Source organism: Cicer arietinum, chromosome 7 (assembly GCF_000331145.2).
Source record: "Cicer arietinum cultivar CDC Frontier isolate Library 1 chromosome 7, Cicar.CDCFrontier_v2.0, whole genome shotgun sequence".
In the NCBI taxonomy this organism is placed as follows: Eukaryota; Viridiplantae; Streptophyta; class Magnoliopsida; order Fabales; family Fabaceae; genus Cicer; species Cicer arietinum.
This window is the reverse complement of record NC_021166.2, coordinates 4887174-4913513: the sequence shown is the minus strand read 5'-3', so window position 1 is coordinate 4913513 and position 26340 is coordinate 4887174. Positions and strand designations below refer to the sequence as shown.

General features: G+C 30.2%; 4 protein-coding genes across 4 annotated transcripts; 3 read left to right on the top strand and 1 right to left on the bottom strand.

Moving 5' to 3' along the window:
• The first annotated feature begins 1658 nt into the window (after positions 1–1658).
• LOC101493886 (kinesin-like protein KIN-13A) lies at positions 1659–8440 on the top strand. Its single transcript, XM_004508152.2, has 12 exons — positions 1659–1866; positions 2567–2788; positions 3219–3410; positions 3763–3867; positions 4017–4094; positions 4278–4359; positions 5018–5180; positions 5631–5960; positions 6660–6878; positions 6981–7563; positions 7659–7724; positions 8073–8440. Exons 1-12 carry the CDS (start codon positions 1660–1662, stop codon positions 8253–8255), a joined length of 2430 nt encoding a protein of 809 aa, XP_004508209.1. The 5' UTR covers position 1659; the 3' UTR covers positions 8256–8440.
• Positions 8441–13107: 4667 nt separating this feature from the next.
• Positions 13108–13772, bottom strand: LOC101493568 (uncharacterized). The gene has a single exon (XM_004508149.4). The coding sequence runs from the start codon at positions 13623–13625 to the stop codon at positions 13257–13259; it is 369 nt and encodes a 122-aa protein (XP_004508206.1). The 5' UTR covers positions 13626–13772; the 3' UTR covers positions 13108–13256.
• A 4251-nt stretch (positions 13773–18023) lies between these two features.
• Positions 18024–20238, top strand: LOC101493252 (UDP-glucuronic acid decarboxylase 2-like). The gene is made up of 6 exons (XM_004508148.4): positions 18024–18760; positions 18894–19121; positions 19188–19271; positions 19359–19433; positions 19524–19616; positions 19740–20238. Exons 1-6 carry the CDS (start codon positions 18155–18157, stop codon positions 19962–19964), a joined length of 1311 nt encoding a protein of 436 aa, XP_004508205.1. The 5' UTR covers positions 18024–18154; the 3' UTR covers positions 19965–20238.
• A 2665-nt stretch (positions 20239–22903) lies between these two features.
• Positions 22904–24352, top strand: LOC101492920 (late embryogenesis abundant protein Lea5). The gene is made up of 2 exons (XM_004508147.4): positions 22904–23104; positions 23952–24352. Exons 1-2 carry the CDS (start codon positions 23034–23036, stop codon positions 24193–24195), a joined length of 315 nt encoding a protein of 104 aa, XP_004508204.1. The 5' UTR covers positions 22904–23033; the 3' UTR covers positions 24196–24352.
• The last annotated feature ends 1988 nt before the right edge of the window (positions 24353–26340 follow it).

The window sequence follows — 26340 nt, the reverse complement described above, 5'->3', positions numbered from 1 at the left end:
ATAATCACAATAGTCTCCACAAAACAAAACTTAATGTCACTTATTGAAAGTAATAATTTGAAGTTAAAGTGTTCCTTGTATGTTATAGCGTACTGTCGAATTGGTCCATATATGTTGAGTCATAAAAACCAAAATATCATAGATCCAAAATTATTTACCAATTCATGTACAACTGCAACACAACAAGTAGGTCCTTGAATGTACAACTATAACACGTACAAGTTCATTAAAAGGAATCAAATAAATCAAAAGCTAAATCATGTACTAATTGTACCAAAAGGATTCAAATATAAGAATTCAAAACAAAATGATTACTTAACCAAAATTCAATCTATTGTCATAAAAATCAAAATTCACATAATTATCATAAAATAAGTTTTAAGGAGGTGTCCTATTAGACACTCTACAACCAGTCTTTTGGAGGTGCCACTCATTGAAGATGAATTGATTAAACATAAATTTAGAGAAAAAACGTGAAATTGAGGAAGAAAGTCAGAGTTAGAAAGATGAAGAACACAATAAAAAAATGAATGTATCTAAATATATTCTATGATTTTTTAATTTAAATTTAATATCAATTTAATCTATGTTTATTTGTGATACACACGAGAGAAAAATTATACATCAATATCTAATTAAGAGTGATAACAAACGAATTAAAATCGTGGATGAAAGTGACAAATGTTTAGATGAATCAATGATATTTTAATTTTTTTTATTAAATCAAATACCAAAATAATGATTTATTAAAAAAGAAGAAGAGAGAGGGGACATACTAATCATTTTTTTATATAGAGAAAAAAAAAAGGATAATTATTATAATTATCTAAAATAGCCTTTGTATAAAAAAACCGATTTCCAGTATATTGTGATTGACGAAGTATACTATATATCGACGCCTACTTCCTTCTCTTGGTTGTTGTTGTTGCTTCTACTTATCTCTCATCTTCTATTTCTTCCATCATCATCATTTTCTTCACTCAGACGCACAAACAAATAATAAATAATAAATAATAATTTAACAAAACCAACGGAAAGGGATATTCGAAGCCACGCTACGCTTACTTTCCATCGTTTCGGGCTTCTGCTTTTGCTTTTTTGCTTTCTTCCACCACTTTCAGATCTGGAATCGCAATCCTTCATCATTTCACTACGCGGATCTCGATTCTCTACTCCATCGCTCTTGGATTCATTACTCACTTTCATGTTCTTCTTCGGTTTTCAATTCTCCCCTCATCGTGAGTATTCCAGTGCTATCTTCTTCTTTTTGTTTTTTCTGCTATTTTTGTTCGTTTATTAATTTAAGTAGTTATTGCTGTGATGATGATGATTTTTTACTTTCCAATTTTAATGCGTGTGTATTATTTTGTGCGAAGCGTGTGTAAATAGATCTTGAAAATTGGCGCCCCAAAGACGGTCACAGCGCCACATGGGTGGCCAGAGCAATGCTGCTGCGGCTGCTCTGTATGACCACGCCGGCGCTGTACCTTTACACGGTGCAGCGGCAGGAACTGCAACCGATGCCGGCGATGCTGTTATGGCGCGCTGGTTGCAATCCGCCGGCTTGCAGCATCTGGCCTCTCCGTTGGCTTCCACTGCTATCGATCAACGTCTTCTCCCCAACCTTCTCATGCAGGGATTTTCACCCCTCTTTCCATTATGGGTGGCCAGAGCAATGCTGCTGCGGCTGCTCTGTATGACCACGCCGGCGCTGTACCTTTACACGGTGCAGCGGCAGGAACTGCAACCGATGCCGGCGATGCTGTTATGGCGCGCTGGTTGCAATCCGCCGGCTTGCAGCATCTGGCCTCTCCGTTGGCTTCCACTGCTATCGATCAACGTCTTCTCCCCAACCTTCTCATGCAGGTATTCTCACCTCTCTTTCCATTGGTAACAACTCCTTTATGTTCTCATTGGTAATTGTTCCTAGTTTTGAAGAATTGCCAGTTTATTTATTTCCTCCTTCGTGTCATAATTTGTCCACTTGAAGTATTGCGTAAATATTTGGGTTAGTTAAGATATTCACTTTTGCTCCTTTGATTTTACAAGTTTTTAACTGGCGTAGTCTACTGTTTTTCTTTAATTTCTTATGCTGAAGTGATTATTGTATATTCAACGTTTGTCAAATAAAGGATACTAGTTTTGTGAGTATTGTATTTCCTTTCATGTTTTTGATGAGTTTGTGTAACTTCAAATTTTGCACCACTTTTTTTTTTTAAATGGCAAATGTTAGTATGTGTTACTGTTAGTGTTAATTATGTTGGTGGAGGTAGAACCCTCAACCACCTTATCACTCTACTCCTTAACTCCCCCACCTCAACCACCAAGCCAACCTTATATCCCCCACTTGCCTACATGGATCCTGAAGTTCAGCAGTCCCTGTATTTTGAGGGATACAAATGTGTATCTTTTATATTTGGTATAAGAAGCTTTCATTGTCTGTGGTATTAGTTTGGTTGAACATGCTAAATGTGGTTTATTTTTCTGTTATTGTATACTATTGTGTATTGTGTATGATATGATGATAGTTTATGTGGTAACATAGATGAGCATGTTATTGTCTTAGGGATATGGAGCACAGTCTGTGGAAGAAAAACAGAGGCTTTTTAAGTTAATGAGAAATCTCAATTTTAATGGGGAATCTGGTTCCGAACCATATACACCCACTTCCCAAACTTTAGGTGGAGTGGCTGTATCAGATGGGTTTTATTCTCCTGACTTTAGGGGGGATTTTGGAGCTGGTCTTTTGGATCTTCATGCTATGGATGATACAGAGCTTTTGTCTGAGGTATGATGAATTATATTGTAATTGGCCTGTTTGTTGAAATAAAGCAGTGCCATAGTTTGATTTCTTTTCTACATTTTATATACATGATATGTTCTACATAAGCAATTGCCTTCTACGTATCACAGAAGGTTTCTCCCAGTATCATCAATAGTTGTCATTTAAGGTTTACTGATATTCTATACCATCTTATGCAATTGTTTGTTTTGGTCTTGACGCGCAGCTATTTGGAAAATATTCTCAATTATATAAGCCACTATTTAAACAATAATCTTGGATTTGAATCCTATAACCTATAGCTGTCTTGTTTGAACTTGTTACTTTTTCATTGTTCATGATTACTCTAATCCATCCCTTATTTTCTTGCTTAAAGTAGTACAAGTATCATTTTTCATATATGTTTCATTGGCTCTGATTTATTTCATCTTTTCAGCATGTTATGTCAGAACCCTTTGAGCCATCACCCTTTATGCCTGGAGGTACCAGAGTATTTGAAGATGACTTTAACCCAGTTAGCATCAAGCAGGAAGTTGGGGAAGCAGACGCTGATGCGTCACACTTTTTACCCGTGAATGAAAAAGAGAATATTACAAGAGAAAATAATGTTGCTAAGATTAAAGTTGTGGTATGTCGATGTTTTATGCATATAAGTAACCTATACATCAATAAATGTCAAAACACGTATTTTTCCTGTGCTGTTGTAGTGTTACTTGGATTTTGAATTACATACCACCACCTATTCTCCTACTAATCACGATTTTTGCCAAACTAGAGCAAGAATTGTACTAAAACAATCATCATTTGGAAAATAACACAATTGACTGCATTATTGATTCCTACATTTTAATGCAGTGAAGCATTTTGAACTTTTTTGTTCTCAGATTAATATGCATGTTTGGATCGGTAGCATCGTGGGAGATTTTATTTATAATTACTCCAAGAAAAAAATGAATTTTTTCTCATAATGCATTTTTTAGGTACGCAAAAGACCTTTAAATAAAAAGGAGCTCGCTAAGAAGGAGGACGATGTTGTAACTGTATATGACAGTGCATATTTGGCTGTTCATGAACCTAAACTAAAGGTTTGTTGATGTTGGAGTCAAGTACGACGTTTACCATTTATTTTTAATAACGATATTAGTTCAAAGGTTGAATTACCTCTGGCTCTACATTGCAATTGTTATATCTATTAGCTGTTCAAAAGTCTAATTGTTTGCTCTATGATAAAAAGGTTGATTTGACAGCTTATGTGGAGAAGCATGAGTTTTGTTTTGATGCTGTTCTTGATGAGAATGTTACCAATGATGATGTAAGGAAGATCCTTGTCAAAATTTGGTTTTTCACTGTTCTTTGATTTCATTAACCTCCATCCTTTGGTAGTTTTTACACCATTATTTGGCTTGTCTGTTGTTGGTATTTGGTATTTATAGCAATTGCTTGCCTCTCTTTATCTTTGTTGCTAATCTAAGGCATGGTTGCTTTGCAATAACAGGTATATCGAGTTACAGTAGAACCTATTATTCCTACAATTTTCGAGAGGACCAAAGCTACCTGTTTTGCTTATGGTCAGACAGGTGATAAGATCAAAGCTACCTGTTATTCATTTTATTGCAAAGCGCCTTCCAATTATACACTCCATACCATTTAGCTTTATGAAATTAATGTATTTTTTCTTTTTTAATTTATGTTTACTGGGGTTTGTTTATATATTTAAGAAGTTGCCGAGGATTATTCATACTGTTAGTGGTTGAACATATCGGTGGGGCCCCAACTGGAGAAGGGAAGGATAGAGATTAAGCTCTTTTCTTTTTCTTACCTGTGTAGTATTCAGTGTTGTCAAAATAGCATAGCAAATTTTATAAAAAAAATGCTATTGTTATGCAATACGTGATTGACAACACTGATAGTGTTGTTCCTGGGTATTTTGTGAAATATGGGCTCAGTATATTTAACATCTCAAAATTATCAGATATATATAGTGACTGGCTAGAGTTTGTAGGTTATTAATGGCTTTAGACTATACATAGTTGTTTCCCATGGTAGACGCAACTATACAAGTAATTGAAATTAAAAGTTGAAAACAAATCACTTTTAGTCTGGACATACTGCCCCTTCAGTGAAGCAATAATTATCAACATTTCCCATTCATGTTCCATTGCTGCTGCTTTATCCTTGTATAACCAGCCATCACCTTTATTCATTGTTGTGATGCTAGTAGTGTTTGACTTTCAGGAAGTGGCAAAACATACACTATGCAACCATTACCACTCAGAGCAGCAAATGACCTTGTTAGACAGTTGCATCGGCCAGTTTACCGAAATCAGAGATTTAAATTGTGGCTTAGCTACTTTGAGATATATGGCGGAAAACTGTTCGATCTTCTTAGTGACAGGAAGTAGGTATTTCTTTCCTGTGGAGTATATTGGTGTTGTTTGTGTGACATTGTGTATATTAGTCTAAATGCATGAGTATGGTGATGCAATATATATGTCCTTCAGGCATTATGTTTTCATTTGGCATGTATGCTTTGTATTTGTGATCTGGGCCTTAACTCGAAGATTGGGTTTTAAAGTGTGCATCATTCAGCGTGACAAATTCATACATAAGAGTGTTACACTCAGTCCACTTATGACTCTTGGACAACACAATACATTCCTCTGGATTTCCTAGGCAGCACTAACTTCATCCTGTATCTAGAAAAAAATTATTGGTTTTTTTGGGGTTGTACACATCCATCTATCCAAATTATTATGCAATTACAGAAGTTGTCTTGCTTACTCAGTGCATTAACCTGCATATTATATTTGTCAATAGATTGCTGAGTGGCTGCGTACTCTTTGAATAGGAAACTCTGTATGAGAGAAGATGGACGACAGCAAGTTTGTATTGTAGGACTGCAAGAATTTGAAGTTTCTGATGTACAGATTGTCAAAGAATTCATTGAAAAGGGTAATGCATCAAGGAGTACAGGTTCCACTGGTGCAAACGAGGAGTCCTCCAGGTCACATGCTATCTTACAACTGGTTGTAAAGAGGCACAATGAGGTAAAAGAGAGCAAGCGAAATTACGATGGAAATGAGGCAAAAAGTGGAAAGGTTGTTGGGAAAATTTCTTTCATTGATCTTGCTGGAAGTGAAAGAGGCGCTGACACTACTGACAATGACCGTCAGACAAGGTACTTTTCAATCGGTATTAACTACTCTGCTGCTTCGATGAGGGCTTCTAGCATGGTCTATACATGTTAAAGATTTTTGTTGATAACATTAATGTACCATTCCTTTAGCATTGCTTTTAACATACTAGCATTATTTTTTACGGAAACATACTAGCATACTAAGTTTGGTCGTTATTGTAAATTTATTTAGAAGTATTGTTAGAGCTCTCTTTTTCTTTTCATTTTAGTTTGTTTACTATTTACGTCTTGACTGTTTTGAAAATGAGGAGCATTTGGAAATATAAATCATTTTAGTTAATAAAGGTAAATGAATTGTGCTAAACAATAGCTACGGTTGAATTTTAACTTCAATATGCTTTTATCTGTAGCTACTGTATTTTGAGCATGTTATAAAATTGAAATTTTAATTCTGTTTATTTGCATCTTAGCTTTTTGTCTTAGTTTTTAGTTATGATTTTTGCTATACTTGGTAGTTGAAACTAAATTAAACGCAATAAATCTAGGGAATGCTTAGTCACACAAATTTCTTGTTGTTTACGTTATAGAATGTTATTTTCATGTAACTGCTATGGACATGGTTTGATTAACCAATGCTTCCTCGGGTTTCTTCAATCCCAGTCCTGTGGCAATTATCTTGTTCAGATCACAAACCTTATCAAGTAGAAACAATTCTCTTCACTTTTTTGCTACTGTGTATAGGATTGAAGGAGCAGAAATCAATAAGAGTCTTTTGGCTTTGAAAGAATGCATTCGAGCTTTGGACAATGACCAGATCCATATTCCTTTTCGCGGAAGCAAACTTACGGAAGTGCTCCGGGACTCTTTTGTGGGTAATTCAAAGACTGTCATGATCTCTTGTATATCTCCAAATGCGGGATCTTGTGAACACACACTTAATACCTTAAGATATGCTGATCGGTATGTGTTCCCCTATTGTGATTATATTCATAACCAGGTGTCACTTTCTCTGTGCACATGCATGTTTGTCGATATTAATTGTTTTCATCATTTTGTGAACAGAGTTAAGAGTCTGTCCAAAAGTGGAAATCCTAGAAAGGACCAGGCCCCAAATCCAGTACCTCCGTCAAATAAAGAGGTTTTATCCACATCATCTCTTCCAGATAGTGCTTGCACATATGATTTTAATGATCAACGTCAAGAGGTGAAAACAATGGATACAGGCAGGAAAGCTATTGAGAAAGAAAATTCTTTGTACAGCTCTGCTGCTGATGTTGACAAGCAATCATCAAGTTTTCCTTCCAGTTATATATTCAGTGGACGAGAGGAGAAAGGGTTGGCTTCTGTCTCAATGGACAGGGACAGGTTAGAGGTTAAGAATTCTACTAGTCAAAAGATGAACCCTTATTCCCATAACGATATGGATGAGAAAGTGCAAAAAGTGTCTCCCCCACGCAGAAAAGGGACCAAGGAGGAGAGATCTGAAAGGCCTTTGAACTGGCAGAAAAGGGATGCCAATGGTTCTGATCATTTGACTACAAGCTCCAAGCAGCAGACCAGTGGGAATTACAATAGAGTTACCACTGGTTCCCGACAGCCTGAAACAGAAACCTCTCCTGATGTGAATGTCAGCGCAGTTATTGAGGTTTGCCAAATATTTAGAATTTCCCTTTATACATATTTTCAGTTGAATGTAAAAATCATTTGAGGTATCAGTTTAACTTAGTAATATATCTGCAGGAGGAAGAAGCACTAATTGCTGCTCATAGGAAAGAAATTGAGGACACAATGGAGATTGTCCGTGAAGTGAGTTATTACAAGTTTTACTTTAGCATCAAATTAGCATGCTATGAAATTTAATATGCTTTTCTAAGGCCACTTTCAGAGGCTTGAGTTACTTTCATTGTTTACTAGAAAATTTCTGGAAACAACAAATAAAATGAAATCAAGACTATTTTTACTATTAATATTTTCAAAAACCAACTAGATCCAAAGTTTCCACTGCAACTAATTGACTATGTAGCTTTTGATATAACTGTTTCCTCTATTTCTATTGTAAGTTTAGTGATGGTATATGAATATAATACTCTCTGTTTGTAGGCTAGTTGTTTGTTGGCTCTCAATTTCTCATCTTGTATTGCTTTTGGTTCTCAGGAAATGAAACTACTAGCAGAAGTGGACCAGCCAGGAAGTCTTATTGACAATTATGTAAGCCAGTTGAGTTTTGTGCTTTCTCGCAAAGCAGCTAGTCTTGTCAGTCTTCAGGCTCGCCTTGCAAGATTCCAACATCGACTAAAAGAACAGGAGATACTAAGTAGAAAAAGAGTACCCCGATAAGTGCCTCGGTATCTCTTATTCAATGTTGATGTGTATGTAATTTTTTCTCTCCCGTGTTTGTTAGCAATATAGTTTGAAGGCTTTTGTTCATTTTTTTACGTCAACAGATCTTTTGTCGGATATTCAAATTAAATGTAAATGTATATTCGTTCCTTGTGTGATATGTGATATTACTTCTTCCTTCATGCCTTTGCAAAATGGATTCAATTTTATAGCATCGTTAGCATCAAATATGTTTTTCAATTGCCATTCATATGGGTAGCATACGAGGTTTGATGATATATTTCTATGGCCGGTAAACTAGGTTGTCACACGTCATGAAATTCATGGGTTAAAATATCTGTAAACGCCTCCAACACTAAACATGATGAGATGCAGGAGACATTTGTCAGCGTCTTTTGAGGATCTTGGTGGGAACAAGATTCACTCTCTCATTTAGTTGAATATTATTATATACACCTCACTTTGATGCCACGGAAGACATGACCTCATATCCATATCCATATATTATATTTAAATCATATTGTCTCTCTTTCAGTGTTTAATAAACCATCCATCGAAAATCTTACCCTACAAATAACGAGTTTGGTTTTGAAGCGGAATTTATTTTTGAATAAAATTAATGTACAATAGTTTAAATTTATATTAATTCGTGTAAAACTGAAATCATACATTATGGAATTATATATTTTTAGTTTAAATCAGAGAGAATTGAAATCGTTACCAAGTTATCACTTATATTAGTACTATGGATTTTTTTATACGCAAAATGTTATTAAATTAGTGATTATCAGTATTGATCAGGACTTGTCACCTTTATCATTGTCTAAGATCTCCCATTACTATTAGAAAGATCTTACTTAAGCATCAATCCTATACAATTAGAGTGGGACAAAGCTGAAATATTCTCTCCCGTCGCCTAACCTATCCCAAATCCTTTTAATCATCTATAATCGGAGGCAATCGGATCATACATTGTTTTCAAGTATATATGCTTTTACTGTAACGCATAAATAGCCACAGGAAAAGGAAATTATATACCCATCAAAAAACAAAAAGTGTATTTCTCATTCCTCAATGGATTAATCATATTGTTCTGCATTGTATACAAAGTCCAAATTAGTAACACTAAATCATATAGATCCATAAGTGTTTAAGTTTTTTGAAATTTTATTTCGTGAAACAAGTCTAGCACTGTTCAATGTGGTAAGGGAAGAGAGCGAGAGAGAGATCAACGATATATATTGATGATAGTTCTTCATTACTTTCGTTGCAACTTGCAAGATGCTTTAGTTGAAAATACTTCAAATTTCTATCTATCTTTCTTCTTTTCTTTTACACTAATGTCGTAGAATATTGTGATTTGTAGTTCAAGTTATTATCTTGGAGAAGTGGGTACATTGAGTCATTGGGTGTTTGACAAAAATTTATGTATTATAAAGAAATTAAAATGTTACTCTCTAGTTCTTATTATTATTAGATAACTAGTAAAATGGTCGTACATTTGTTCGAGTTCGCATAGTCGTGTGTAAATTGAAAAAATTAATTTTATACAAATAAATTTAATTGTATATAAAAATTTATTACGTTTTTATCTATTAAATATTTAAATGACAAACTAATAGGCAAATATGAATTCATTTATTAATTAATTGATCTTGTAACTATAAATTCATCTATTAATTAATTGACCCATAAAAAGTAATTGATTAACTAATTGATCTGGGAAGGATAATTATCAAAAAAAAAAAAAATTGACAAAATACTTATAGATTTTTTCTTCACTTGAATTTAATGATATCAAGGAGAAAGACACAAATAAATAAAATAAAAATAACAGTCCATATATTTCCACTACAAATAAATATTTAGGGATAATTTTTATGTCTATCATTTATATATTAAGTAGTAAATTAAAAAGAAACATAAGGTGTTAAAATAATTTTCACTTTAAGCTTTATTATAGAAAAGAAACACAGACAGATACAGTATACAAAAATATACACCATGAAACCAATATTTTTTTTTATGTTATAAAGTTAAATTAAGGTAAGAAGGTATTTGAATTCGACATTATGATTTATAATATATTTTTTGATAAACAAATATTAGTAATTAGTAACATTATGTTTTTAAATCTATTTTTAGATATATAATAGATTAAAAAAATATGTTATAGAATATATATATATAGATATATAACAGATCATAGAAATTTAAGAAAGATGATAGAATTGAAAAATAATAGTAAATAATAAAATATGAAGAACAAAAATAGAAATAAGAGATATGTAGAGAATAAAAAGTAATAAAATATAAAAGAGAAGAGAACAGAGAGTGAAAAGTTTATTTTTGTTGGTAAAATTACATTTTTAACTATTGAAAAATTTATTTGTTAAAAAATTAGATAATGGAAAGAAGTTATTTTTTCTAGTTTAATAAATAAATAAAAGTTATTTGTGTTAGACAAAAAATAACGATTCAAATTTGAGAGTAAAGTGTGTAGTATCAATCATTGTTAAATAAAATAAATATTGATATTATAAACACATGTAAGATCGATCATAAATAATTACAATATTAATAATTGATTTACTCGCTAAATTTGTGTGAAACGTATATATAATGCTTATAAAACATAATGTGCAACACAAATATATTGTCCCATAAAGCTTATAGGACTAAAGTAATTAATATTATAGTTTGTTTTGTTCTTTTAAAGAAAATATTATAACGAAACACACATTATTTTATTTTTGCTAAGTGATTAATATATAAAAGTATACATTGTAATAATATAAATTTAAAATACTTGAGGCGTTAACTCCGTGATAAGAATCTAATTTTTATATCGAATTTAAATTATCTCAAGGATCATAATAAAAGAACTAATATCACTTAAATTAATACAAATTTTCTCTTCTTATTTTTTTGTAAAATAAATAAATAAATAAATAAATAAAGTTAAAAAATTGTTAAGAGAATATAAGTAAGAGAGATTCTTTTAAAAAGTTGAAGTCTTTTTATAAAATAAAATAAAAAAGTTGAAAAATCAAACAAATAAAGTGGATTGGAAATTGTAAAAGTGAAAGAGAAACTGTAAAAATAATTTATTAAAATTTGAATTAAAAAATAGAATGAAATGAAATAGACAGGACATAAAATTAAAATAACTAACTTACCCTTAATATTAGTGATGTGCTAAATTTATAGATATGGAATTTTTATTTTTATTTTTTGAGTTTTCACATTTTTGTGTGTTTATGTTCCATACAATGTTACTCTCAAGAGCTTTGGCTCGGTCTAGAGATAGAATCTTTTGATATTTGACGGCAATATTATATGATTTTTCACGTCAGAAAATAAAAGTAATACCAAAAAATGGGGTTTTGGAAATATTTTGAGTTCAAAATATTTGGTACTTAAGCAATCCAATGTAACTAAACTTTGTTCTGAGAACCTGTACATGCACAATTTATGATAAGATATATAGTAGCAATGTCATTCTTTTATGAAAGAATCAATTTTAGTTTAAATAGATGAAAAGTATTAACAAGATTGATTATAAAAATAAAATAAATCATGTTTTATCACAAAATATTAAAATTCAAATTGCAATGCTTATAATATAAAGACTAAAAGTACATTTAACATCATTTATAAATAAAAAAAAATACAATTAGCATAACATGTAAAAAAAGAATTTAAATTAAATGCAGTTGATTACAATGCAGAATTAAATCAAATTATCCGATTCTTGTACTTTAAAAAAAATTAACCTTTAAATCACAACCGTATAACATTGATCGGACCGTTGAGATTTGTGTGATTGCAAAGCACCTAAGTCTAACAATAAAAAAACAGCAGTACTATGTAGTATAATAGTCATTTACACGAAAAATTATGAAATTAAAAATTTTAAGTTAAGAAAGCTAATCATATAATGAAAGCTAAAATTTTGCTTTTTGTTGCTGTTTTTGTTTACCTCTCCCTTCTTAAAATAATAGAATTATTTAATTATTTTATATTAAAAATATATATATAAATAAAAGAGATAATATTATTTTTATTAAAATATCATTGTTAATATTATTATATTATCAATATTACAGATACATAATAAAAAAATATTAAACATAATATTAAATAAATGGTAGAATTGGATTGAGAAGTCCAGAAAATTGAAATTGTAATTATTTTAGAACAAATTAATTTTAATGGATTAATTATTGAGACGAAGGACTAATATTAGAAAAATGTATGCATGGGGTAAAGGAATAGAAGGATGAATGGAAAATCGACACGCGTAGGCATACAGTTTTGAGTAGAAATTTAAAAGTATTTGAAAAATTCATTTCTTGGACCATACTTTTATATTTTGTAAGTTGAAAAATCCAATAAACTTTAATGGTGACATAATAAATATCTCTCTCTCATATTTAATTCAAACATAAACAAAAAATGATCCAAATTAATAGAAAGAAGAAGAGAAGGGCCAACGCAGGCCGCGTTCAATGCATAAAAGCAAGAGAAAGCCACTGCCACCCTGCACGCACCGACAAATCGATACTATTTCAAATTTTCAATTTAAACTCATAATCAACTCTCAAACAACCATATACTAGTATGCCTCTATTTCAAACTAATTTAATTTTTTCCTTACAAATTCTATTTTCCAAACTTCACTTGATTCTAGAGGCATCTTTAACTCCAGCCAAACTAAAACTACTTTTTATTTCAGCACAAATAATAGTCTTCCCTCTCGGCTCTCACACAAATGAAAAATATCTTCTACGCGGTAGAATGGGTAAAAACATTGTTATAAACAAATAATTGTAATGTAGCACTCAAATAAAGAAGGAAAATGATCAAATTCCATTCACATACTACTTCAATTTTTCTTTTACAAAAATAACTGACAGGATATACAAAAAAAGCGTGCTCGCGTGTAGGAAAAAAAAAAACAAAAAAACGAGTCAGATCTAGAAAACTTGCAAAGTTTCAGTCATCGGAATCGTCACCGCCGAATATGGAAACGCGGTTATACAAAAGGACAAGAATGAGGATGAGAAAAAGTGCGACGCCGAAGGGTGAGCCACTAACACGGTGGATGGTGTCAGGTTCGCCGGTGGAAAAAATGCTTGAGATGAAGGATCCACGTTCGGAGGAGAGGAACTGAATAGTGAGGAGAAGGATGATAGGTAAAAGAAGAAGACCGAGTGGACTTAGAAGGTCCGATATAGCTTCGGTGATTGCTTCGCCTTGATCTCCTCCGAGAAGGAAAGGAACTATGACGACTATTGCTACCACAACTGCCAGAAGAATGCCGTGAGGTGCACCTGCACCACCTTGTTGTCTTTCTGGAATCATTTCTTCTTTTTTTAATTATTCAACTTTTTCTTTTGCAAGAGTTGAATTTGTGTTTTGTGTGTGGTGAAATGGAATGAAATGAAAGGTTTGTGTGTTGTCTTTTCTCGATTTATTTGGGCTTAAAATAAAGTTAACTGATTGTGTGCTTCGGGTTGGGTTGGGGACGCGTACATTTAAATAAATAATTTTCAATTTTTTTTTTTTACTCTTGTGTGGGAAAATGTGAATAAACTAGCATCGCATGCCATCACGTGCTTCGGGAAAAGGAAACAAGATTGGAAATAAAGTAAGCTAAACGTTAAAAACAAGTATATTTTGTAGCAATTTCTTCAAAGCTTTAATTGGGTAATGTTCAAGTTATTTATGAAGAAGTATTTTTGCAAATTTATTTTGACTAAAATATATAATTTATTCAAACGGTACAATATAGATTTAAATTTTCTAATAAATTTCATTCTTTAAGACCACATATTAAAGAATTTTAAATTTTGTATTGAAAAGGTAATTTTTTATTTTTTGAGAAGTTACATATTCAAGTTTCAATACACAGTCTTTATATTTAGTCTTTTAATATGTGTTCTCATTCCACCCTTAGTCGTTGAGTTTTAATTTCATAAGATTTGGTATTAAATAAATACTATATTGGAGAGAAAAATAAAGGAGTTTCTTTAAAGAATGTGTGTTTTATTAATTGGTCACAAATAATTTTAATATTATTAAATGTTAATATATAGTGTTATTGATAGATGGTGATATATATACAGTGAGACTTAATTAATAAATTCAAATCAATAAAAATAGGCGGTTTGATTTAGTTTAATTTTTGTACTTTATCTTCACAAAATCTAAACCTAATCAAATCGTTAAAAAACAAGTTGTTTGGTTTTGTTCAATAGGGATGTGTATTATTAAAAGAAAAATTAGAACTTAGTTTTGAAAAAATCAAATCTGTATACTATTAAAATAAGTATGTGAGTTATAATCAGAAAAATTATACATAATGATTCAAAAATATATGAATATAATATATTTTTTAAGATGACATTAGAATATAATGGAAAATTAAAAAAAAAAATAATAAAATATATTGGTTCGATTCGATTGACAGTCAAACTCGACAAAAAAAAACATAATTTGTATAAACTAATAAAAATTTAATTATATTGAATTAATTTGATTGATACTCAAACTCGACAAAAAAAAAAACATAATTTATATAAATTTATTTATTGAATCATTCATTTAATTTTTAAATTTTTAAACATATTTGTGACATGTCATCCTCCATATGTCTTCTTTTGCCATCAATACACTAATTACTGAAATTTGTAAATATTAATTTATTGATTATTTTGACACCACAAAAATGTAAAAAAGGTGAACTTTAAATGAAATAATAATGGTCATTTTTTTTATTGAAATCAAATTAACTCATTTCATTATCAATAAAACTCAAAATACAATGCAGTTGCAAATGCAAATCACGTAAGAAATATAAGAAATAAATATTCTTACTAATAAATAAACATTATCATTAACCTGTTGTCTAATATAGAACAACTCAAAAGTTTCATCTGATAATTAACTTCTATAGATATCTTACTTCCAATAGATTATTGATTATTGGTTACCTCAATAGAGATAAGAAACTGCTCATCTCCCGGTTTTGCTATCAACCCCCAACACGTTACTATAAGCTAAAATCTGATAAAAATGAATAAATATAAAAGATTGAATTGTCCACCATCAATATATAGGTCCGGGTTATGATCTACAAGTCGGCCCAATAGAGATTTTTTTTTTTATATGTGAGTTTGTGGATAACTTGCTTAGTTATTCAAAGTCATTTATACACCTTTCGTATTTCACAGTTTTTTTTACCAAAAATAAATTACGTAAATACATATCGTTTTATAGATTTCTTTATTTGAGTGATCAATGACATTTTTTTATATTTTTTTTGTTCATTTTAGTATTACTTTCAAGTTTTTTATATATTATTTTATTAAACTTTATTTGAAAGTAAGGAGGGAAAGATGAGCTTTTGAAGGCGATGGAATAAAGAAGAAGAAAAAAATTATCACCTTATTTGAGAGAGTGTTTAATATCATTTTTAGGTTTGCTTATATAAATTTTTGATAAAATTAAATATATTATTATAAAATAAAATTTAAATAGACGATACATAAAATAAAACGTGCTAAAATATCATGTTAGATTGTAAAATAAAACGTTATTTCATTGATTTGTTAACTTATTAATTTATCTAAAGATATGTTAAATTATTTGTTTGAATAACTTAATAGAAAAAATAGGTTTTTAAGTAGATTAATATGTGATATCAGATTCTTAGAATGGCCAAACTTGTTTCTGAAAAATAAATCTATAATATATAACAAATCAAACTTAAATCTTGAGATTTTTTTAAGACTAAATGCATCATTTGATCCTTAGAGTTATTTACTTTTAACAAATTAATCCTTTAAGTTATTTTTTGTAGCAAATTAGTCCTTTAAGTCTATATATATTTACATGGTTAACCTTTCAAACATATTTAATTACAAAAAACTTATGTGCAATCTCAAACATCAACTACAAATAAAACTTTTGTTGTGTTTAAGAATGTTTGAACATCTAAACCATCATCAAGGTCAAAGGAGTCGATAAGAGAGACAAAATGATATATTTAAGTATGTTTATTTTTAAGTTGAAATATTTTTTAATATCCTATTTTGGATTCTTTAGTGATCAATTATGTAATTAGATTGAATTATATAAAGGACCATTATTTAATGTTACGTTTGGAATCATTGAACAGCACATTAGATTTTTTGTGACAAAATTTTTTTTTAAAGGGTTGACAATGCATAAGTTAATAGACTTTTTGTAGACAAAAAAGGGCATTCATTCATTAAAATTAATAGAAATTACATCTATTAATAATACAATTAAGAGTGGTTAATAATAAAAAGGATCAATTATGAACATACTCAGAACATCCAGATTAATAGCATAAAACGAAAAAAATACCCACAAATATGATAAAATTGAAGTGTCTAAAATATCCATATATCAGGAACTACAACGTTGAAAACGTCCAAGTGATTAATTGAATTTGCACTAGATAGAAGTTGATTTGTCAATATGACAATGTGGAAAATCAAAACAACACCGCAACAAAAAAAAATAATTTAAAGGTGATTTTGAACCAAAAATTAGCTTTAAACTACTCATTTTAAATTTTTAAAAAAAAGGAAAATAAAACAAAGAGAAAAGAGAGACGACTATTAGATTTGTTGCAAATATTAACTTAAATGATCACTTTATTGAAAATAAAAAATTTAAAAGACTAATTAGTTAAAAATAAACAACTTAAAGAATAAATGGATGCATTTATTTATTTTTACAAAAATAGACTTTACAAATGTAAGCCTTCCAAAACTTAATTCAATCTAACATATTTTCATTCCTTCATACAAAAGACTATCTTCATTTTATTTCTATATTTTCCTCCCTTTATCCTTAAGTCATTCCTTCATATTTATTAATAATAAAAAAATCATCCCCTCACAACTTAAAAAAAGTCTCAAAATATTTTTACAAGAAAATATATTACAACTTTGTGCCTTGTATAGGGCTAACTTAGGTATTGCATACATGTTTGATTTATCTTCCCCTTGGACATTTTTTTAATCAAATTCAACTTAGACATGTTTGAGTTGTTCATTAAGTAGGCCTGCCCATTTATCTATAGTTTCAACTTGGACATTTTACCCTTTACTTTATTTTAAAAGGTAATAAATAACCGCGAATCATTTGATAGTTTCATCCTTATGTATACTTTAAAAGAAGGATAATTGATATTCTATTTATAAAATTTGACTTATTTTATTTCTATGATTACGATATGTTAGTTACGTTAATGTCACAAACAAATAAAAAAACACACAAGTATAGGAGTATCTGCATGGACGCTTTGACAAGTGTGAAGTATAATTTGTGTAGGAAAAAACAGTTCTAGAGATCTAACACTCTTAGACACTTTGAATAAATGATATGAATTAAATGAGTACATAAAAATTATAGATATTAAGATCATTAAGCAGAGTCAACTCGATATTTTGTGACGGTGGAGTATCCATGGCTGCATCTTGCAAGAAGCATATACTAGTATATAATGGATATAGATATATTTTTTTGTAGAAACAAAAGTATAGTGATGAGTGATCCATGAGAATCCCCCTTGCCTCTCGTGACTGGTGGAATGAAACATTAATTAATTAAAAAAAGAAAAATTAGAAAAATGGCGAACCTCAAACTTGGAAATTAAGTAAAGGAGAGAGAAAGCACCAATTCCGCGCACGTTGGAACGATTATAAAGCCAATTTCCATGCATCACAAATCAGAGCAATTCCCTCTCCATCTTCAATTCTACGAAACAACAAAAAACAAAAAGAGTAATAGTACTGTGTGTGCAAATGCAGATGCAAATGCAAATGCAAGTGTAAGAAATAAACAAATTAAAGAAGATGAGTTCTGAACTAATTCACAGAAACCAAACAAGAGAATATCAACCTGATAATCCTCGCAACACAGATTCATCATCGAGTCGTCACAATTCTCCACCTCAGAAATCGAGGAACATGCTTCGAGATCGAGCACCGTTCCTCCTCATTGGCATTGCAATTTCCACTCTCTTCTTCCACTTTCTCCCTTCTCTTCAACATCATCATGACTCGTCGTTCATCCAAACCGAGTTGACTCTTCCGACTCGACGGGTTTTATTAGAGGAACACGGTTCCACACGCAACAACGAAGACGAAAGAAAAGGAAGGGTTCCTTTGGCCGTTGGATTGAAAAATAAGAAAAACAAGAGAGTACTGATAACCGGTGGTGCCGGTTTCGTTGGAAGCCATCTGGTGGACCGTTTGATGGAAAGAGGTGACAACGTGATCGTAGTGGATAATTACTTCACTGGAAGGAAAGAGAACGTTATACATCATATTGGTAATCCCAATTTTGAACTTATTCGACACGACGTCGTTGAACCTATTCTTCTTGAAGTTGACCAGATCTATCACTTGGCTTGCCCTGCTTCCCCTGTTCATTACAAGTTCAATCCAGTCAAAACCATCATATCCTTCCTCATTTATTTACTAATTTTCTCTTTTTTGTTTATAATTATATTGTATATATGTATGTATGCATGATTTATTGATTGAAAAATTGGAATCCTTGATTCAAATAATGATTTGGTGTGGAGTGCACAAGACGAATGTGGTGGGGACACTAAACATGTTGGGATTGGCAAAAAGAGTGGGTGCACGTTTTTTGCTGACTAGCACGAGTGAGGTGTATGGTGATCCACTACAACACCCTCAGGCTGAGACTTACTGGGGAAACGTTAATCCCATTGGTGTAAGAAGCTGTTACGATGAGGGAAAGCGTGTTGCTGAGACTTTGGCAATGGACTACCACAGAGGCGCTGGCATTGAGGTCGGTTACTTTCATATTAATTAATAATTAATTAGAAGGGATTGATTTTGATTTAACTACTTATAGGTGAGGATTGCTCGAATCTTCAATACATATGGACCAAGAATGTGCATTGATGATGGGCGTGTCGTCAGTAACTTCGTTGCTCAGGTAAGCCTCTGCCACATTTTTTATTTGAGGTTACTTATTTAGCTGTTGTTTTCCTTTAACTAATTCACAATTTTAAACTGTATGCAGGCATTGAGGAAGGAACCTTTGACTGTTTATGGCGATGGAAAACAGACAAGAAGCTTTCAATATGTTTCGGACTTGGTATTCTTTTTCACTTGTTTGGATCAACACAATCCTTCTAATACCATGGAAAGTTTTAAATATTGATGAAGCTTTTCACATATATAACAGGTAGAGGGATTGATGCGGCTGATGGAAGGTGAGCATGTTGGGCCTTTCAATCTTGGCAACCCTGGTGAATTCACCATGCTTGAACTTGCTCAGGTACTCACCTACTCATTACTTAGGTTATATAGAGGGAATGCCAAACTTTTGTGTGATTTTTTAATTTATTTAAAAATATGAAAACATAAATATATATATGTATTCTTCTTCTAATTTGTGCAGGTGGTACAAGAGACTATAGACACAAATGCAAAGATAGAGTTCAGACCAAACACAGAGGACGACCCACACAAGAGGAAGCCAGACATCTCCAAAGCGAAAGAGCTTCTTGGATGGCAACCATCTGTGTCCCTCCGTGAGGGACTACCTCTAATGGTCTCTGATTTTCGACAAAGATTATTCGGTGACTCAAAGGGTAATGGGGGCAAAGGTTCATCTGCAGCATAGATAGAGTACAACTCAGGTGGAAAATAAAACAAACTTAAAAGAAAAATAAGTTAGTGAAAATAAACATATATGTATAATAACAAAAAAAATTAACTTATTTGGCTTGTTTTGGATCAAATTAGATATATATGTATTAGTCATTGGATGAGATTTATATACGTCTGGCAGCAAAATAAGCAGCAAGGGAAAAAGTTGCATCTTTTTGTTGTATTTTATTTGTATAACGTGATTTACCAACATATTATTGAGAAATGCAGTTCTATATTACTGTGTATATACAATTCTTCTGATTCTCAAGTGTTACTAGATTCATTGAATATATTACACGTGGAATGGACAAGAAAACCTCTAAATTTACTATCATAAATTAACTGCAAATATACATATAAGGGGAAAAGAACTAAGCAACAAGACAAGACATACAAATTCCATTTTCTGTACATATGAGCGCATACATGATTAACTGGTTAAGTGTACATATGATCTAAAGTCTCGTGTGTTCATTTTGGTCCAAAGTCTCTATCTTTTTGTTCCATGAAGTTCAAATTCTCTTTAAGCACCAAATAGAGGCCCCATCCAAATTTCCTGAGGAATTGGGTTTGTGGTTTTTTCCATCTAGCTGTTCTAGTAAACAGAAGGGACCAAGATTGACTAGAGTCACTGGCTCACTGCAATCTCAGATTAATTACCAATGGATGTACTAATTACTACATCATAGCCCTTGATTTTTTTATTCAGAAAAATAAATAAAAATTTAAAGTGGAGAGAGATAGATGTATAGGGGTTTTTTAGAAAAAAAATTCAAATTTTTAGCAACTTTTAACATTTTGAGAAGTGTTGCTCACCCACCCATCACTGCTGCTAGTCTGCTAGGACTTGCTTTTCTCTCTCTTGCTCCCACGTGTCTTGATAAAAGTACCTGTTTGGTTGCACGTTGCAACCTTCAAACGTGCGTCCGTCGACGTTTAAAAGTAAGTTCATTAAAAATTATTATGAATCCATTCAAGAGCCAAAACCATGTTTGGTTTGAAGCTCAAATTAAAAGCTTCTACGGTCAAGTAAAAGCCATTTTCATTTTTGTATAACCGAAAGCGATGCTTCTTTTTTTATTAAACAATTTTTATTAGCTAAATAGTTTTATTATTTTTATTTATTTTTATATATTTTATATTATAAACTAAAAAGTGTAATCTGTATTTAAATAGAATCTAAAATTATAATATATATATATATATATATATATATATATATATATATATTTTGCCGCCAAAAAAAATATAATCTATAAATAATTAAAACTTAAGTTAATTCAAACCCATAATAATCTACGGATAATTTTAATTGCACATATTACAATCAATTTTTGTAATATACATCCAAACGATCTATATTAATAAAAATTATTTTTATGTTAATGTATTTAAATATAAATTAATTTATATTTAATTAATTTTTAATTAAAATCTATTTTTAGAGATTATGATCTTACTTGAAATTCACATTTAAATTCAATTAATTAAATTAAACTGTTAATAAAAAATTATATGTGTTTGTCCATGTGGCACTTCCATTAAACTAATCAGCAACTATTTGATAGACGTGGAGCATCTCGTTAATGACTAAAACAATAAGGATTAACAAAATAATAAAATTTAAGTAAGAATTAAAGATAAAAGGTCCTAATTTCATCATAATTTAAAATATTATTAATTGTATACAAAAATATAACAAAGTGAATGTAAGTTTTTTTTTTAATAACCCAAATTTTCAAAAATAGAACTATTAATATACTATCTTTTAAAAACTATATATTAAACGACTGTATTTTTTGTTTGTTATAGTTAAAAGTTGTTTTTTGCATATGATTTTTTAAATGAAATCAAATTTGCAATGGTGATTTAGTGTTGGATTTGATTTTTTTTTTTTTAAATAAACAAGTCATTTTGTAATACAGCGTTATTGGTATGTTACGAGATTTTAATGACACGATTTTATTGGGTTTTTATATATATATATATATATATATATATATATTATATTTTAAAATACAATAAAAAAAATAATATAAAAATATTTTATTTTTTCTCCATTTGTTTATCGCAACCTGGAAATGCGACGAAGTAAATGAATTTTTTTTATTGTTAAGTCGCATCCTAGAAATGTGACCTTATATTAATATTGTTTATTTTTTTACCATTTAATAAATAATTTTGTTTATTATTAATTATGTTTATTATTATTTAACAAATTATAAATAATTAAAATATTTAAAAATTCAAAATATTATTAATAAATAAAATATATTAATAACAATAATATTGATGACACGAGTTTATTCTTCCTCTACTTTATCTTTGTATTTTAGAGTATGAGTGAGAAGTAATTTAGAAAAACTATTTAAATTTTGAGTCTAATTAAATATAATTTATTAATTGTATTGTATTTTTTATAAAATATATATTGTTATAAATAAATTTTAATATATTATATATATATATATATATATATATATATATATATATATATATAATTTTATTTGAAAAAAAACATTGTATGTAAGAGGTCTATTTTTTAAAAGACAACTTCTCTGTATAAAAAATCAAATCAAACTCTAAGTTATGATTGCAAATTTGAATTTCCTTCAATAAAATGAAGTTGCATTTGTAGATGATAACTTCAAACTATGACAAAAAAAATGATATAGTTTAGTATATAGTGTTCAAAATTGAGTGTTGCTATTTTTTTGAAATTTAAATTATTTAAAAAAAAAATCCTAAAAGTAATAGTATTAATAAAGCAACCACGTGTCATGATCACATCTGAGCTATGATTAGATGTTCGCACCCAAATGGTTATTGTTGGTTCCGGGTTCAGCTTTCCTGAAACAGCCAACACAACAAAATATACGTTCTGCTATGTGCACTATAAAATGTCTCAGAAACCCTACCATTGAGTGCAGAGAGAAGAAACCCATTAAGTAGCTGCTGCGGAAGCATTCTGCATCTCCACAAATATCAAAGAATAGGTTTCGCAGCAGCACACTGATAATTAAATTAAATAAATAAACAAATGGCTCTCTCTCTCTCACAAAGTAACCGTCTCTGTACCCTTCTTGCTCAATCTCTCCCGCTGTTTCATCGGTCAGTTCCAATTTTGATATTATTGTTATTTCATCTTCCTTACATTTTTTTTAAGAACTATATCGCCTTTTAAACCAGCAACCACCAATTTATTGCGTTCGTTAATATTGGTATTTCTTTTGACAGAGATGTTTTTTAGTTTTGTACAAAACATAACAAAGACGTTTACTGTTTAAGAGTTGCTATTTACTGTGATTACACTAGAAATAAGATATATTGGATTTGTGGCCAATTCGTTGAAGTACAACGAACAACCTCGAATAAAACAATAAACTAAATATAATTGTTTTTTATATTGTGAATATATTGAAAGAAAATAAATTAAATAAATTTTTAATCTTTATACAATTTTAAAATTTTGATTTTAGTGGATATAAAAATTTTCTTAACTTTTTTGTCCGAAAAATAGAAAAGTGAAAACATAAAAGTTATAAGAATTATTAAAAGGTTAAAAGAAAAATTATAGTGACTATAACTTTTTTGGTTATAGTGGGCTCTAAACTTATTCAACTCAACCCAAAAACAAAAGGAATATGAAAACTATTCAATATTTAATTTTTTGAAAACTATACAACGATTTGAATTGTGAAATAATGTGTGTATAAAACAAAAGAGATTATCATCAACATAAAACAAAATGAAAACACAAAATGGTGTAAACTAATTGACACACATACAAGTTCAATATTTACTTTATAAAACAATTCAGGTATTGTTTTCGACATTCTGCTACTTTCATTATGAAGTTTAATTTTGGTGAGATGATTACCTATATTTTGCTATATTTTTTCACATAAAACTGTGATAATCTTCCACAAATTCAATTTACCACTTATTATGACTGTAGGCGAGGGTTTGCAGCCGCTTCTGATGCTTCAGTGAGAATTGAATTGGGTAGTGTTGCGAAGGGCCACGGAAAGCTGGGAAGCCTTGAAGAGAAGCCTGTGTCGAGAGATGGCTCAGAGGCCTGCTCAGCTTGGGCCCCAGACCCAGAAACGGGATACTACAGGCCCATTAATCACATCCCTAAAATTGACCCGGTGGAGCTCCGAAATTTGCTACTCAAGCATAATTCCAGATCATCCAACTAGATAGAGCATAGAGGAGCTGCCACATATACAATGGGATTTGGGTTTGCAACTAGTATAACTTTTTATAATTTAACTGAAAAAGTCGAAACTTTAATTAAATATTAAGTATCATTTTTATTTATATTTAATTTTGGATAAAGTGAAATAATTACTAATATACCGCTTGTTATGTTTTTCTATCATACTTTAAACACCAAGAATTATTGTTTTTTTTGTCCATACACCAAGAATTAATTTAATTCATCAACTTCACGTCAAAAAAAAATTCTAATCAGCCTTTTTATTTTTTTAACCAATGTTAGTATTCTTGAACAGGAATTTAAATCTCTCATGTATGAATTAAATCTGAGGAGTTATGTTCTTTAAATCCCTGATTTTTATGACTTAGCAATTTTGTCCATGAAATTGTAACATGTAAATAAAAAAGACCATTATAAATTTTAATGGTGAAAAGATGAACCGACCCCCTTAAACATAAAAAAAATTCAAATCTTTCTAAATAGAGCTTTAGTAGATCTTGTAGATTATATGCCGTGTGATCTAAGTGTCGCTTTTTATTATGGTCATGTTTTTCATTGACCGAGTTATATCAGGTCTTAACTTGATTTTTTTTTTTATTGAAAAAATCTAACTGTTTGATATTGTAAGAATAGATCAATTTAATTTCTCAAATTTAACAATAATTATTTATTCTAAAATAAATCATTGGTACTCTTATTTTCAAAATTAACATTAAAATGTTACCTGCTTTATGCTTGCCTTGATGTGCAGCAGACTATTCAACTTAACATATGTTTAGTTAGAGTTAGAGATAGATAGAAGATTGGAGATGGAATATTTGTAATTGTCTGTGTGTTTAGTTTATTTTTTTAGAAGGCAGTTAACAAAATTTATTGGGATCCGCTTTTTGCTTTCCCTCAAAACTGTTGAATTTGTAGGGAACGATGGAATGGTAAATAAAAATAATTATAAAGTATTTATATTTTATTTTTTAAATCAAACATATTTTTAATTAATATCTCTTCCTTAATTTAAACATGTCTTTACTTATCTACTCCATTAAATTAAACATGTATTTCATAAATTTAAATGATTAAACTGTTCAAATCTTACAACTTTAAGTAATTGTTGATTTAGTCAATATTTTTTGGTTAAATGGATTTTCTATCTTCAATTTTACTTATAGTCTCCCTAATTTTAAAAGTTATCTTTTGTTCTCTTTTTATAACTTTTAAGATTGTGTTGGTCTTTTTCTATAAACAATTTTAATATTATTTAATTATTAAATATATTTATAAATTAAAGGTAATATATGAAATAAATATGTTAATGTAATCTTATTTTTGTTCAATTCATGGTCATTTAAATAACAAACCATTAACTAGAGTAACACATCATAAAAGTTGAGGAATCAATAAAATCTTAAAAATGTAAACTAGAGGGATGAGAAAATCTTATTTTAGAAATAAGTGAACTAATTTTTTTATGAATAAAAATTTAGATGAGGTAACTGAACTAACCTTTATTTGAGAACTAAAAGTTAAATTTGTTAAAAGAAAAACCAAAAATGTATAAGAAATGTTCCCGGTTCACGTCGCAGAGGCACTACTAGCTCGTCACTAGAGCTTGCAAATAGAATCGATTAGTGGCCAGCCCCACACCACACAGACCACTCCATGATTTGAAGATTACTTATTTTGTGTTGTTTTGGAGTGGACAATACTTATAACAGTAAATTCCAACCATTTATTTGATTCGATTTAATTATTTTAAAAAGTTGGTTGAATTGATCTAAATTCATCCATATCTTCAATAATGATTAACTTTTCAGAGTTTCCAAGCTTTTGTCACTTTGTACAAATAGCTCCACGAATGAGAGATATCTATTGTCTCTTGGACCCTACAACCTGAAGAATCAGAAAAGCCACGTTCCATTGCTGAGCCCAAATTTCAGAAAACACAACAAAAGTTGTGGACCCGTTGCTCCTCAAATAATTTTACATATTTTCGTCCAACTGAAAGCAGCTTGGTCACCATGCCCCGTTGGTTCAACTAAATAAACTTAGAAGTCAAGCCCGTAGGCCCATCACATTGGAAATGGTTTCTTAATCGATTCAAATGCCTAATCGTTTGCTTCTTACGCTT